A 17,487-nucleotide genomic window follows, 5' to 3' on the forward strand; every position below is an offset into this window, starting at 1 on the left:
TACAACAGTCTGAGAATCACTGAAATGCACTTAAGAGATGCACAGACATCCATGGAATGTGCTCTGTGCTTCCATTTTTTTAAATCAAAAAACACTATGTAATTTAAAACACAGCATTAGGGCCAAAGCTTGCATGGGATTTTAAAGCCTTCTTTAGAAATTCTATGAGCTATAGTGAGTAACTGCTGCCATTTCAATAAAATCCTGCTTCGTATAGATAGAAATCAGTGCTCAAGTCCATGAACTGTGATATTAAATAAAACAACATAAAACTCAGGAATATTGCAGCTTCTGCGGCAGTTTTAACACTCTGGGAAATAAAACCCATCCAATTTCTAAAATTAGATACATCATGTGCCCATAAAAAAAACAATTATACAAATACAGGAACTGCACAGCACCTCAGGATACCTGCACAAAGCCAACTAATTGCTACAAAATGATACCCTAACATATATGGCTATCAGTACGTTCCCAAGTGAAGCCAAGAGTTCAGCATACCAAATATACATTCTGACGTGACTGGTCCTGCTGCTCCTGAACAAACCACATGGAGAAACCAGTGCTCACAGCCAGAGCTCTGCCCACGCTGAATGTAAGAGTGAAAAAGGGAAGGGAGATTTGCAAGGCCAACCTCAGAAACCAAAGAGATAGAAAATTCTGGGATCAGCACTGCACAAGGGCTACCAGGCTCCCAACCTTTGCTTACAGAAATAGACACACACACTTTCTCTTCCTTGATACATACACCTTCACAGCTTCAGGCACAGGTTTCTAAAATGAGCATCAGTTTCCAAACAGTTCCTTTTCAATAGGGGGTGGATTTTTTGTTTTTTGTTTTTGTTTTATTTTCCTTAATCATTTCCATAATTTCTTTTCTTTAAAAAACAACACCCGCACAAACAGAGAACAAACAAATCCAACAGCAGCCTGAAGAACACTGTACAGAGAAAAAGAAAAACAAAAACCTGACAAAATAAAAGATGAAAGTAGTGTATGGAAAAAAAAAAATGACAGACAAGTAAAGGCAGCAAGGAGAATACCAGTGATAGTTGGAAGCAAGGTAAGCAGTGAGCCTGGTACCTAGCAACAAGGTGATACACATGGATTTGCTGCTAGCAGCTTCAGAACTCTGTAAAATACAGTAGGAAAGTGTTAAGTGATTCAAATGGAGAACATGATAAACAACATGAAATGCCACAGAAGTTTGGAATGCCTAGAATTCAGCTGGCACACAAATCATACTTACGTTATTCTTCTGGCAAATAATTTCCTAGAAAAAGAAAAAAGAAAGAAAAACATTGATAACATTGAACAAATACTGGAAAATATATCTGACCAGTATGACTTTCTAACTTTAAAATATACAGACAAATGACAGAAAGAAGCTGTTTGATGCATGTTTTCTTAGCCTGCCAAGCCAATGGAAATCAGTATTGTCCCAGGAGAGATAATCTGTAATTGAAGATATTACAGAACTAAGTAGATACATACATCCTGTATATACATGCAGGAGCACATGCAGTCCTGAAATGGGACTGTCCAAAAGTCAGCTATTAATACATACATATTTAGCTTTACAAATACTATCTTGCTACCAGTAGAAAAACCTGAAGAATAGTAAAAGCAGTAATTCTAGGAAGTTTCAGATATTCCCATCTTGCACTGAAAGTCAACCATTCAAGTTGGCTGAAATTCATGTTCTCAAATAAATCTGATGCAAAGAATATACAATTCAAACCCCAATTTAAATGCAAAGTTTCAGAGAATGAGAATTAAAGCACAGGTGGATAGGAAGAGGCAGTTCTTGCACAGCAGTTGGGTGCTACAACTCCAGGAGCTGCCCGAAGGCAAACCCCCTGTGGGAAGTGGCCTCGCTTTCAGGAAGTTCTGCCACTGCCAGACTTACTAGCTACATTATACTTCTGCCACAGTGACCACTGAAGAGCTTCACAAGTCATATCACTAAAAACAGAGGCAGTCTCAAATAAGGCACCTCATACTTTTCCTGTTGCAAGTTTCAGACTTCCATGAGTTTCTTTTCCCCTAACTGAGATGACCTATACTTCCTTATATCTTAGTTAAATCACGTGCTGCAGTTATGTATTTCCTACATTTCCATAATCACTACTTTTGTTTTCTTCAATTCACAACTCTCACATACAAGATTAAAACAGTGCACACACAAAGCTTACCCGTGAAAAAAAAAAAAGTTAACAACTATAGTGCACACTCCTGCAGTGCTTCCAGTTTAACTGCTAGCTGTAACAAATACAGGAACAAACACTGCTTCAAAAGATGCTCCTGCATGCTCACAACTATATTATTCTCTTTGTTTTTTAAGATGGTCACTACATAACAGAGAAAGGAATTTGCACTTCGAAAAGTTTTCTACAAACACTCTGCAGAAGCATGGGCTCAGCTCAAAGCTAAAAGAAACTGTGGGCGTTGTTTCTGAGTCCATCAGTGAGCATTATAACAGTGGCAACTGGGACAGTGAAGCCTCACAGCATAGGATTCAGATTCCATCAACACCAGTGGGAACCCAACACGTGACTGGTTTGCAAAGTTCAACTCCTGAACTGAGTAATAGTTTTCCCAAGCATTGCCTCACTTCTAGCAAATTTTTAGTGGGAGTCAAATGTTTGGCTCCTCTGTAGTAGAATGAAATCCTGCTCTGCTTATACCGTAAACCACTGCACTTCCATAAGTGAATTAAATCCAAAGGTGGATCTTCTACTATGAGCTTTATTTTTAGGGCTTTTATCTGAATACCCTTTGTTTTGCACACAGAAGGGAAGTAATTAGATTGCCACCATTTCAGTTGGCCAAGATCATTTGGATGGAGGCACAGGGAGAAGAAACTAAATTCAAGGTATTTCTGTCCTACAGGAAAGCCAAGCTGCAAACAGCCGAGCAGAATCAAAACTAAGTACCTTGCATTAGCCAGAAGCAGTGGAAGCAAAGCCCTTGTGAGAGGCAGCAGTGCCCAGACTGTAACCTGACTCACCAAGCTGCTTATTGAAACACTTTTCAGCAATGCCTTGAGCTTAACTGCAACGGCATGTAACACCTCTTGATGACAGCCAATGAATCTGAGGGAGTGGGAGTAATTTAAAAACTGCTATCCAAATTGTTCTGCCCTCTCACAACCTCATGGAAGTCAGCAAAACTTTAGTGTAGGATGGAGCTAGTGTCAAGTCCTCGGCTTCCACAGTTCACAGCTAACAGTTATCTTAAACCACTACTCTGCATTCAGCCAACCTACCACATGGCGAACACTGTCACTGAGAAATAGGGATAAATTGTGCCTAACTAACTGCCACAGTGTCAATAAACTCCAGCAGAAGAATCCTGCAGGTATGTGATATGAACAACTATAACTCAGCAAGAATTACCAGTGACTACCTGCAGTCCCATCAGGACAGAAAACTGCTACTTTGCACTAGAGTCAGGATTATCCTGTTGCTCCCCTACATACCACCTTTCTTAACCAACTGATCTTACTGTTAACCCCAAATAATAATAATTCTGTTGAATGAGAAGACCAAATATTTAAGTTCTCTCCTGAGATGTGTCAAACCGCTGTTTCCATAAAGAGCTACTCAACACCAAGCTATTTAACTGACCATGGTAAAGTCATCTATATTTTTCTCTTGGGAAAAGTGAACTGAGTTTTTCAGCATTGCACTGAAAACTTATTTTTTAACCATCAGAATATTTTTGTTATTCTATCGTGAAGCATACATGTCTTCTGCATTTCTCATGGAAACTCAGTGTTATCTCAAGGGCAGAACAACTGCGACTTCCCCTCTTGCACTTTTTCACTCAGAGCTACCTTCAGTGACTGCAGAGATTCGGAATTCGTATCACAGTAGAGGATAATGTTGTTAGCCATACTGAAGCTCTCTCTGACTCCCAGGTGGTAGAAGAGGGAAGGCTGACGAAAGGCATCACTCATCTCTACAACAGCAATATCTGTAGAAAGAAATGAAAAATGGTCAATGCCACACATTGCTGACAGCCACATATTTCTATGCCATTTCTTGCCATTTACTTCAACTACCATCAAAGCGTTTGCTTTGGTAAGAATAGATTATAAGTAGGAAACAGAACTATAGAGGGTTTTCCCCATTTCAGTTATGCCTGAATTTTGACTATAGTCAGCAGGATGTGGTTTAACTTTTTTCTTTCTGTTCTTTCCTTCTTCACCTTCCTCCCCACCCATTCTCTCCTTTAAGAGAGACCTTAATTGCCCCAGGTAAAAAATGGTGAAACATCACTGATCATAAAAAGGCAAACAGTTTTTTGGTGAGATGGAAAACAAAATTTGTTTAGTTAATCTCTATAAGATGAATGAGGACCTCATAGGAAAAAAAAATAATTGTATTTGATTTATATTTTCACCCTCCATGAAAGCTACAATAAAAATTGATTTAATTAAGTACACAACTGCATAATCAAGAACCTTATCACAGAGTCCTGTTCACAGCAGATTTGACCTGCATGAACAAAAATAACCTCATGCACAAATGCCTACAAAACAGGGCATGCAGTCTTCTGCAATGTCTCTTAAAATGCATATTTCATTTTCCCGGAGTCACAAAGTAAAAGTAAAGCATGAGGCAACTACAACATATCAGCATACATAAACGAGGCCTCTTTTCCAGCAGGCAGAATATTTCCACTACAAAAGTTTTGTTGGATCAAGGGGGTAAACTAAGTAAAATGACTCATCTCCACCTCTCCTGCAAACACCCTTCTTCCTCTTGGGAGATATTCTCCATCCTATCCCATCTTTTGGATTGTTTAATTCAAAGAAATACAGTAATGTGAAAAAAAAAAAAAAAGAATAAAAAAGAAACATGGTTTTCATCATCTCTCTGCTTTCCCTTTCTGTGAACTCTTCTATAACAAAAGATAGGTTGCAAGACAAGCTCTGCAGACAAAAACCTTATTACCCTGATGTCCTTTCACTAAGAATCAATTACACAGGTTGCTCCAAACGTAATGCCTCCTATTTATTCCCATGGAAACTACAACAGATGCCAAGAACACAATAACACTACCTGATAGAACAAATTCTAAAATCAAATACGAAATTATTTTCTTTAGATGCCTCATAATTTGTGTTCTAAGAAAACCTCCTCAATTCCACATAAATATCTGAAGCATAGATTCCTCCAAATCCATTTTATTGAAGTAGAAAAGAAAGCATATTACTAGAACTGCACATAGATTGACTTTTGTTAGTTTTCAGAAATCGAAACATCACAAAAGCCCAATAAGAATGAGAGCAATTTTACTAGACATTGCTTGGGTGGGCTTATTGAGGGTTGATTATTTATTCATATACTTTTAGGAATTTGCCTAAGAGCAACTTGCTGCTGCAAGTTCTATTTTTAACTTATTCACATAAAAATCCAATCCTTGGAAACTGCAAGCTGGTGGTACATTTCCGTTACCTTGAGCAGGAGAAAAACTTGTGCAACTTTCCATTACTTACTTCTCAAATCTTGCAAGATAACATGTTCCCACTAGAGTTGCGAAATCAACAGTGAAAGAGAAATATTACTTAACAAAGTGATAGGACCTGACCAAAAAAAGAACCCAGAAAACACTTGAGGAAACCTGCATTAAACTGGCATGTTCCCAGGACCATGAAGAAGGAAACGCTTACATACAGACAGACACACACACATGCCAGCAACAACAAAAACCAAACCAAAAACTATCACCCTTACTACTGTCAAGATGAGATGGCCAAATCCATTTAATACATTTGTTAGAATAAATCAGACTTCCCACCACGTTGTAAGACATGTTTGTGGATCCTGTCCTATTCCTCAAATCAGACTAAAACACAAAACAAAAAAACCCTGAGGCTTGGGCTACTAAAAGAACATAGAAGCACCACAACGTCCAGTAAACATTTGTAAGAAATATGACACTAAAATGCTGGTATAAAGTGTTGCAAGTGTTGTGATTATTATTATTATCGTTAGTAGTAGTATTTAATGCAACAAGGGCTTGTTTTGTTTCTATTTTAAGACTTCTGTGAAATACAGGCCTTTCAGATAACCTTGTGCAATAGAGAATTTATTTTTTTTTCCACAAGGAAAGCTCCAACATGTGTAGTGTTCCTCCTCACTCTAGTGGATATTTCAAGATGAAGCTGATATTTATTACAAAGAGATCAGATTTCCAAAGTCTGCACTAGTCCTCTGGGGCTGATACCACTGTTGTCAATGGGAACAACCCAACTCATACTTGGAATTCCAACAAACCACAAGAAGCACATGTGCTTTTATGATCAGGTGTCTATCACACTGAAAACAAGAAAAAACCTCTATACCCTAAGTAAACTCCTGCAACCCATTTTTTATCATCTTCCTTCAAAACAGCTCTGACCAAAGGAGGAAGCAAAGTATGGAGCATTGGCCAGAAGCTCAGAAGTCAAATGCAGAGCAGCAAGCAGAAGCTCATCTTCTGGGTGAAATTCAGCTGTTTTGTCCATCTTCACCTATTTTTTCTATCTCTACTTCTTGCCTGCAAAGCAAGGGTAGTGGTAATGACTCCTATAAGGTGCCTGGAACATATTATCAAGTACACCTAAGGCAAAAAATAAACACCACATTGAGTTACATAAAGTATGATTAGAAGCTTATAGGAGCTGAGCAAGACTAACATTTTCCATGACAAATCTAGCTCAAGTAAGTATCCATAAAAATTCTCACCAGTTCAGATGAGCCAGGGTTTAACTTCGCATGAGACGACTGTTTGGTCATCGATATACAAGCTGCTAGAACCCTACTTAGCAGTCTATCACTTCCACCAGATTAGACTAATCTAAAACTGTGCTGCAGTAAAAGGCACACACAATTCCACAAGTAACAAAAAAGCATTTTGATACAAGGTGGAAGCAACATTTCCACAGTAAGAGTGGAAAAACAAACCCACCCAAAGCATTTGCAGTTTCAGTTTCAAGGCAAATAAAAAAAAAAAAATTGACCAAGAGCTCCAATCAGAGTAGAGCCCTCTTAACACCTAAGCCCCAGTGTACCTCTGAAGGCCAAGGGCTGACAGTTCACTCCAAATGCTTTCACACATCTATGTTCCAGAAAAAGAAGTCTGTTCAGACTGAGATTCACAGGCTAGTGAGCAGATTGGGTATGGATGCATGCTGTACAAAATAGGAGCAAGAGACAGCGAAGCAGAAGCACTGAAACTCTTGTAGCCACACAGGAATGAATAAATTTTAGTCCTTGCTTACATCTTGCACGTAAGATTAAATGTTACTCTTAACTAATAAAAGCAGGAGACTTGTTTACAGACCACAGATACACCAGTGCTATTTAAAGAAAACAGGGACAGGATGCTCTTTTTTACTAGTTATCTTAGACATCTATAGATACAGAGCCTCATAATAAATCTTACAGCAAATTATCGTGCCTTGCTAGCTCTGAACATTAAAGAAAATCTAGTCACAGCCTTCTCTCTCACCACTTTAAGCAACTGCCATGCCTATAGTGATAGTCTGGAGCATAAACACGTGCATAAGAAGCGTAGCTCTGGCTGAGACACAGAAGCAGCGTAACTGCAGCAGCATGCAGCTCAGTGAGCTCTTGATGTCCATTTCACACACCACAAGTTTTACCTGACCATAACCAAGCTGTCTGTAATGAAGCTGCTTGCGTACAAATAAGCCAGGATAACCACACTGAGCTGTGGACATAACTACAACCACCAAGCAGTCCTACCTCAAGTTAACAAACATTTCTTACCTGCAGTGCGGATCCACTTACATCTTTTTATACTACATGTAAAAAGATCATGAACTTCATACATAGCATCTCTACTAATTACACTTTCTTAGCATATTGCAAGAACTTAAGATCATATATGGTAATGTGGTCAAGAAGGGGAAATGTCCATTTAAGGTATATAAAGCCTTTTTGTCTTGGTTATTACCAATGCCTTTAGTCACTAAGAAATGCAGTGGCCAAAGTTCAACTCCTGCTTATTGTTTAAAATATAACAGGGTAAAGAAGAATGTTTAAACAAACACTCCAAGATATTATACACGTACACCCTACCATTTGATACTGCCTGCTGACAACAGTGCTGCCAGGAAGAACAATGAATACAAACAGTTATAAAATCAGTTATAAAATTGATGAATGTTTATGTTTGCTATTATCTTCTGATTAATTGGTGCACAGTTGTTGCTTCATATTCATTGTCCCATAGTTAATCAGGACAAAATAAGAACCAATTACTATCAGCAAATTCTGGGATAGACCAATATTTCCTTTCCTCTTGGAGGTTAAAACTCTTTCAACAGAGGCACAAAAACAGACCAAATTTATTTGAACAGAAGTTTGAATGCCAATTGTTTTTCATATTGTGATGATAACAGTGGTTTCAATAAATCACGATGGTATTCCCTATTGGGTGAACTTTCAGAAATGAGCAAACGGAAGACATCCTCACCACCTCCTTTATGGTTCTCTGTCTTTGACATAGATACTTATGCCCCACCAAGAGAATGCCTTCTTCAGTTAGGAAGCCTGTTTTGGAAATCACAATACCACATCAGTGCAGCTCAGTAGATCTGGTTCTGGTGTGTAAACCATAGCATCACTGATTTGTCACCATCAGTGGAAACAGGCATAACTTGTCAGGAGCGTCTCATGCATTTCCAGGACCGGAAGCTGCTGATGGGAGTCACTCACATGAGGACACCTCAACACAGGGGAATGGTTGACCTCTCCGGAAACCTGTCTGGCCAAGCCGGTCTGTTGGGAGAGGCTAGCCAGAAAAAAGGCTTTGTAGAGGTGTCTAAGGTTTGGGTATAGTAGGAAAAGCGGGTATGGACGGCACACTTGAGCTTTAGATATTAGAGGAAAAGTAAAATACTTGTAGAAACTACAATTAAAGTACAAAGTACAAGCAAAAGCACTAAAAGCTAACACATTATCTATTTTCTATTGCAGACTTCCACTGTCTAACATTTAGTTCAGATTCCTTATTTCAGCACCTTATGTCACAACCCTAGCAGACCAGGTCAGCACAGCACTCATGACACCCGTGCTCTGGGAAGCTTTCTTCTTTAAATTACTGCATTAACCCCGGATCAGGTAAATTACTTTTATGAAATGGGAGCAGAGATCTTGCATCACGAAAGTACAATTTAGAGCCAGTCCTGCAACCTACTTGAAGGGGAATTCCTGAGCTCCTGTTCCCAGCTGATGAACAGGCATCTCAGCCTGGTGAGCATCCCATTCAGTTTGCTTGTAGCACAAAGCAGAGGCAGAATTAGGCCACCTAGTACTCCAAAAGCAGTAAGTCACCTTCCAATACAGATGTATCACGTTGCCCATACACTTGTATTTAGCCCAGTGCTCCTGGGAAAAATAAACTGAGTCAAACTGATCTTGAATTCAAAAATGAACCTAGACAAACACTAATAAATAAAAGGTGCGATTTCACCTCAGATAAACTCTTTAACAGTTAACTAGTAGAGGTGGTTCTGACCTTCCCCATGTCTGTATTAGACCTAGCAAAGCCAATGCCCAGAGAGACAAGTGAAATCCTGCAATACGTTTAGAGTATGTGAAGGGAAGAGAACCTCTTGATTCAATACTACAAGGCTGATGAGAGCAAAACAGGATTCTTACTGAAGAAAACAGCAGAAAACAGGCAAGTAAATGGTAACAATGAAAGTTCATACAGATGTTACATAAATGAATGAGAGGGGAAAAACGTAGGCGATAAGCATAAAAGAAGAGTGTGTAGGAACTAACAACAAACTGCGTGGCAGTCTGTCAATGATCTGAAGACAACTGGAGAAAGAAAAAAAGAAAAAGCTTAAGATTGAACAAAATACAATCTATCTTGGCTCAAGACAAAGGAATGTGATGTTATCACATGATTCCAACCCCCCAAAATTAAGAAAAAAATACCCTCAGCTTGATGCATGGGGGAGGAACTGAGGAATAGGCAAGAATAAAAAGATGACAGCCAAACAAAGAACGATTTATTTAAAAGTAACCTCAGTACGTTTGGGATCACTGCATCTGTATCAATCCTAGTGAAACAGGCTCCCTAGTACAAGAATGTGAAATACTAAATAATCTCACAACCTAAAACTTTACGTTAGAAAAATACTCAGAACTCAAGTAAGGAATTCACAAGGCTCAGATGAATGCTCACATTCCAACGCTGGTAAGACCTGCACTGATATTAACGTATTTTGAAACAATCCCCAAACACAAGGAAAAGTTAAGGAAAGCAATGCAATCTGCAGCAACTCAGTACTTCCACACTTAGAAGTGTTGTCCAGTAGATTGCATTGTTGGGAAACTATCTATCTATCTATATAAACTATTTTCCTCTCAACGTAGACAAAGCATTACTTCAGCCTGAATAAGATCAAGGGAAAATAAATATATATATTTAAATATATAAATAAAAAACACACAAATAAGTGATGTGATAGTACCTGTGTGATTATTTTGGTATACGTTTTCATATTATGTGCTTTTTACGTTTAAGACACATGAGAAGGAGCGATTAGATTATACATTCTATGAAGTGACAGACTGCTCAGGAAGAAAGTATTTGTGGGGATCACAGGTGTGCCAACAGAAGAGCTCAGAGAAGGAAACACAGTTCTAAGAAAAGCAAACAGCCAATCTTCAGAGGTGATGGAAAGAAATTCTCCCAAATTCTAAAAGAACCATAGAGCTTACTACAGCTTTGGAGTTTATCATGCAGCTTTGGAGCTGAGCTCATTAAAACCAAGCCAGGAAACAACCCACCTTGAAGACAGAAGTGGCAAGAGGAAAGTTGATCCACAGTTCTTCTTTCTTTTATTTATTTATTCTGTTTATTTTTGCATTACTGATTTAAAATTTTTTCTAATTTTTATTCTAATTAAATTTGACTATACGGTTATATATTTGCCCTCTTTGGGGAATTCAGTTTGACAAGAATGTCTATAAGCAGGTCCACATCCAACCTTCAAAAACAACTGATGGTTTCCATCACAACAGCTGCAGGGATCAGAACAATGCTCTGTTTAACTCAATACCTCTGCCAGAAGCTGGCAGCATTGCAAGCATTGAAAGAAAGGGGCAAATAAAGACCAGTCTTTCTCAATCAGCAGTTCAGAAATACTTTATGAAAACTCTTGAATGAGCTAGAAGTCTGAAGAGTAATAACTAATTTGTGCTTAATATCACGTGCGTAATTAGAACTGCTTTTCTTCACATGTTGTTTCACATTCACTATCACTGAACTTCAGCTTTCCTGTAACTGCTCAACTGCCTAGTACCATAATACTTTCTACAACCCTTTACAGTCAGCCCTTTACAGTCCAGACTAGCCTGCACACCGGCAAACATCACCACCACACTGCTGACAAACCTTCTGAAAGGTCTAATTAAAAAAGAAAGCACAGAGCAATCCTTTCACCAGCACATTTCACTACTGGTAACCTTGATACATTGCCAAACTGATTTTCTGTTGCAATACTTCAACAATTCAACTATTTCAAGGGGAATAAATATTTCAGCTCCAGTCATTTTGTCTCTTAAACAACTTTGGTCAAGGACCTTGTCTAAAGCTTTCTGACATTCAAATACACAGTCTCACAAAGAAACACTTGGAAAATATTGAAGTCTGACTTACCTCTACAAAAAAGCTAGGTCAACTCTTCCCTACTGCCCGATTTTATCTGTATGTCTATGAGATTTATTTTTTATTTGTACTTTCAGCCCATTTTTCTACTGATATTACTGTCGCCCTTTCCTACTGTGACAACACCCACTGAAGTTAGAAGCCACACACCATTAATAACAATGCCATATCTTTTAACTGGAGCTTGGAGCTTTTTAAAGGAGTTTAGAGCAGGAGCCATCAATGCACGGGCTTTTATAAGTCATTACTATTTATTTTATCAGCTTATTTTATAGCCTTTTCTCCTAGCAACTTAAATCTAAGTCAGTTCCTCAGACTAATCCCCTTAATGAAAGTCTTTCAAAAGATCATAGCAGGAAAGCTGCATCTTTCTCAGTTTTTCCTTTCCAATCTTGATTGCACAGGATCCCTACCTTGCTCCCTGTTGGCGAAGCATTTGAGAATGCTCAAATCTGACTTCAGCAAGTATTTCTCGAACTCTTTTGGAAACTGCCTTATAAAGGCTTACATTACATTTGCCACAGTTCATGTTCTTTCATGTTTCCTTACCACTTGAGCATAAGCTGTCCTTTCAAAGGGCACCGTTCCATTCCTTCTTCCTCTTGACAAATCCACCTTATGGGGGTTACTTTAAAGCTTCTTTTAGTAAGTAGCACACATCTCCTGGAAGCAATTTTTTTTTTTTTAGGTATCTCCCTGCTATCTGAAAGCTCTTCTGTTTAGTTGCTCCTTTCAGGTTTCTATGAAGAAGCTTACTCATTGTTTGTTTTTCCACAGGTTCTATCAGAATTATGGGCTGCCTCAAAGATGGGCAAAGCCAAACTGCAAGGCTAAGCCAGACAGAGACAATGTGTCTCAGTCCCCTAAGCTGGGCAGAGTTCTGTTTGTTAAGCTGATAAAAAATCCAAAAGTGTTTCTAATCCAAAGAAGTAGAATTATTTCTTACAACATTATTTTCAACTCATGATTGAGAAATGGTAACTCCCTAGTCATACCAAATATGGTATAAACATAGAAAATCCCTAAGCAGTGAGCACAGATTGAAAAATATATACATAATATTTTAAGAGTATGAAGAACAACAGCTGGAATGCATAAAAAGGGGATCTTCCCATGCTTCCAAATGTGGGAACAGAAGTATTCAAAAGCATGTAAAAAATGTGTTTATTTAAGTGTCTTTATTTACTCAAGAAACTATTCCCATCATAAAGAGAAAATGTCATAAACGATACAATATTTGAGAATTTAAGGCTCCAATCCCAATCTGAATGAAAGGTATGGAATACAGTTACCATTTCTGGTTCTCACCACTGGTCCCAAGAAAACAAACTGCTACTCCTTTGCTGTAGCATTCAGTGTTTTTCCAGGAACAAAAAGACCCTGTCTGAGAAGAAAAACGCCCAAGGGCTTAGCAAGTCTCACATGCCAGGTTTTCTAATAGTAAACACCAATATCTCTTACAAATGCACAAATGTTACTAAATAGGTTTGACCCAAAAAGGAAGTACATTCTCAACAGCTCTTCAGCAAAGTAACCATAGCGATTCATATTCTGTTAAAAATAAATAAATAAATCTGCCTGAGCAGCTTCATCTAAAAGCCTTGGATCATAATTACTGAGCTGGCAATATGCTGTGCTGTCTTTCCTTAGGGATGGGCTCACAACTCGGGAATTTAAACTGCTCACTACTAATTTTTGCATTTTGCTCTTGAGCATTTTAAAATAAACTCCAAGTTTAGCAAAAACACCCTATTCTTCCTTATAGGACAAGAGTATTTACCAATGATACAGTGCCAAACTGCAGCACCTTATCACAAGGATCTGTGCAGGCGCATGTTTGCATTCCTGATTTGTATGTCAACACTGCTAAATTTTTTCTATGACACTAATCTGGGAAGCACCCTGAAGGAAAGGAGTGGAATTGATTTGGGAGACTGAAAACAATGCGAGTCTTTACTGTACTCTATGCTTAGGATTGCTGAAATCACATAAGTCTGCTTAGACCATGTGGGAAGAAGGGAAGACTTTGCAATTGATAGCAGCCACAGAATGAATGAGCCAGTAGTGTATAGCATTACAAAAAGAATCCATGTTCCGTCCTGTGTGAAAGAGAGCTTCACATGAAAAACAGCAAAGGTCTCTGTCTGGCACTCACAAGGCAGCAAGTTCATCTGCCTGGAGTTCAAGGTGGATTAGCAGAACCCCTGTTAACCCTGCATTCCTCTGTGATTTGAGTTGCCCCTTTTTGTTTTTGCAAACCATGCTACACTGAATATACTCACTTAACAAAAAGCATACTGTGCTGCTGCTTTGGACTTCACCACACAGAATGCTGACTTCGTTTTCTCTATGTTTAAAGCATGTAACAATTTAGTTATGCTTAAATCAATTAAAATGGGAATGCTCTTACTCCAGTATCTACCTTGCAGGTAATTCCTGCAGTCTGTGCACGTAGGTCGGCTCTCATACATTTTGACTGTACGTTAGAAAAGCTTTCATGAAATAGAAGAATTAATATTCACAATGAAGTAGTCAAAAAACACCTATTAAGAAAATACTCTTAGCTGCAGGTGATAAATGAAAACAGGTAGAAAGTTCCCTTTCTCCAAGTTTTTTTTTTTTTTTTCGAAATAAAAGTGGAAAATTTGCTCAGGCCATTCTCAACCACAGAGATTCATTTCAGCACTGAAAGCAAATTGCACAAAAGTAAAACAAAATGCTCCATGAAGTGTTTTTAGTCCTGCATGTTCTGGACGTCTCTGACATACTTTCAGTCTGTTTTTGCATAAATGAGGGTTTGCATCATGCCTTTTCCCCCTCACCCTAATTCCTAGAAGCACCATGTACAAAACATTCCTCATAAACCCAAGTTATAAGACAGTTACGCTGTAGGAGGTGTAATGATGGATTTTGCCTTTAGAAGTACTCTTTGTAAATCAGTTTCTTTCTGCTTGAATCAACAGTAAGATAGTTACTGAAGGGCAGAGGTAGCAACTTACTAATAAGAACTTTTAAAAACAAACATTTCAATTCCTACTGGCTGAAAATTATCTCAGAGCAAAATATCCAGAGATCTAACACCAAAGAGACGTGATAAGTATATATACTTTACACACAACAACTGTATCAACTGTGTTTCCTTGTACTGCTTTTATCCACCTTCAACATACCTACAGGCAACACTTTTAGCAGAAAGATGTAATTGGCAGAAACACAGCTGTGAAAAGTGTGTGTCAAAGTTCCCTGGGGACTTCCTCACCCTTGCAGAGCCTGGGCACGAGAAGGCTCATGTACCTATAAGGTCTCAGCACATTCAGGGAAGTCTTCCTGGTTATACCCAACAGTCAGTCCTCCTCCTCTTGCTTCTCCTCTACAGATCCCAATTCCAAGTTGCAAAAAACTCCCCTCATGCATCAGAAGAAAAAAAAGAAAAAAGAAAAAAGAAAAAAAAAGAGATTAAACATCAAATTAACTTTCTTCACTTTGAAAGTCATCCACAAATAAAACAAGGTTTGCTGTTCCAGGGGTAACCTCCTGACAGAATCATGGCATGGCTCATGTTGGAAAGGATCTTAGTGATCATCTGTCATGGGCAGGGCTGCCACCACTAGATCAGGTTTCTTGGGGCCCTAAAGCTCTTGGAGCTCCACAGTTATGGAACTGAACAGATCAGCCACTATAATGCAGTAGTGTACACAGAAAGCATACAAGAGTCAATATACGTCTATGGACAGCCTTCCTTCTATTTCAGATGCCAGAATGATGCCATTTCCTTGGATAGGATAAACTGGTGTGCTTCTGTGAATAAGGTTAAATTAACTGAGTATCTACTTCCACCTGTCTTTAATGGCAGTCACTTGACATTGGTCTTCACATTTGCATCTACCTCTGCATAACATTTACAACCTCATTTCTGTAGCAAATTAGTTAGAAAATTTACTAGTTAACATCATCTCTGAATGAAGAGTGCCATTTTAGCCTTAAGGATAATCATATTATGCCAGATTAGGAAGAGCATCTAGTCCAGCATCTCATCTCTACCACTATCAACAACAATAATCAGAGAAGAAAAAAAAGAAACAGAGCAACTGCAGAGCCACCTGGTACCTCTTTAAAGCCCTCAGAAATTCAACAGTCTAAAGAGTTTGAGTCATTCAGACATGGAGTCTATCATTCATAACAGGTCTCACCAAACTTATGCCCCAGTTATTTTTGTCTTTTTCTGAAACCAATACTTTTCACATCCACAACACCTTACACCAATGAGATAAACAACTTGACTTAGTCTTTACATGGAAAAGTACTTCCTTTAGCTTCTTCTAATCTTGCTTGCAGGTGAGGTAGAAGGACAGAAATTAAAAATGAGTAACTGTTTGTCATTAGTTCTTTCCTTCTCATTCCTAATCTTGCATTACGTCATATTTCCCTTTCTGAAGAGGACATATCTATTGTTTGCATCTGCATAGAAAAAAACAACCACCATGAATGCTTCTGACAATCCTCCTCATTCATCTTGTCTGTCTCCTTGGCCAAATTACAAATTCATTTTTGAAACAAGATAAGCAAAAATGCAGGTGATAACGAAGATACAACACCATAGATTCATACAGCAAGTGACTTTTCTAGTTCTTCTATTTCTTTCTTTCTAATTCCTAACACTGTCTTTTCTATTTTATTTCTCCCATAAAGTTCTCAGAAATTTAATCACAATACTTTTAACCTCTGTTATGCATCATAACAGACTAGAAAATGAGCATGTCCAGCATTTATTCCCTTTGAGTCTTTGTCCATTCATTTGTTTTTACAATCTGTCTAGTGACTGCACTAGCCAATATTGCTCACAGTAAACCAATATGCTCAAGTGCCTTACTGCTCACAGTTTTCCAGGTAGCAAAGTGTTCTTTCCCTACAGCCACAAAAATAAATTCACCATCTCTAGCAAAGACATTGTAATAAATGTATGTAGCCTAAGTATGTAGCCTACTCTCCCCTTATTTGTTTTACCAAATGACGTTCAAAAATAGTCCCTTTAAAATTCAAAATACTATTTATATTACAAAGCTTATGACCAATTTCAAAGAAATCCTTGAAAAGCTAGAATACATTTCACTGATTCTGTTCCTCTCTTTTATACCTTAGCAATTTCTAGCGCTTTCTTTTAGAAAGGAAAAAGGGCTGAGGGGCGAGAGAGAAAGAGAGAGTCCACCACTGCCACTTTCTTCCTCCTGTTATTAGAAAACTACAGCTAGGTTGCTTTTTCCACCAGCAGCAGTACAAAGTCTTCACAAGTCAAACATGACCAGCAGGGTTTGGTCAGACCCCACCGATCTGTAAGTTGCAAGCACAAGTTCTGCGTGCAGCTCTTCTTGCAAAGTAAGAAAGAAAAATCAGAGTCCCTTCTAACGCCTCCAGCACTTAACCACAGAGAGAACAGTTACTTCAGACCACAGTGGAGAAATGGCACAGCAAACACCACAAACCTGGTCCAACTTAATTTGGAATATCCCTCAAGTTCCAGCAAAAACACTGCACAGAAAGATCTACTTCACGCAGAAAACAACATCTCAAGTCTAGTGATGACTCTACTTTGAAGCATGCAGAATTTAAACAACCAAACCTCCAACAGAAACTAACACACATCACTAATTCAGCATATGGTGCTACCACTTACTGCCATCACAATTCACAGAACTTGTCTGAGTCTGTCCCGTTTTGCACAGCTCTCCGCCGCGTGGACTTACGCAATCCTCGCCCTGAGATACGGAGGCCTCAAATCCTTTTAAA

At 38.5% G+C, this 17,487-nt stretch overlaps 1 protein-coding gene across 1 annotated transcript in view; it reads right to left on the reverse strand.

Annotated features, from left to right (window-relative positions):
• MAP3K5 (mitogen-activated protein kinase kinase kinase 5) overlaps positions 1-17,487 on the reverse strand; it is a 92,183-nt gene that overhangs the window by 57,628 nt on the left and 17,068 nt on the right. The window contains exons 2-3 of the mRNA XM_042810623.1: positions 3,839-3,978; positions 1,250-1,273 (exon numbers count right to left, since the gene is read on the reverse strand). Of these exons, the coding sequence (XP_042666557.1) occupies positions 1,250-1,273; positions 3,839-3,978 (164 nt within the window). The remainder of the gene's footprint in view (positions 1-1,249; positions 1,274-3,838; positions 3,979-17,487) is intronic.

The sequence above is a fragment of the Centrocercus urophasianus genome, unplaced genomic scaffold, assembly GCF_019232065.1.
Source record: "Centrocercus urophasianus isolate 14NV4802_14NV808 unplaced genomic scaffold, USGS_Curo_1.0 seq_10, whole genome shotgun sequence".
NCBI classification, from domain to species: domain Eukaryota; kingdom Metazoa; phylum Chordata; class Aves; order Galliformes; family Phasianidae; genus Centrocercus; species Centrocercus urophasianus.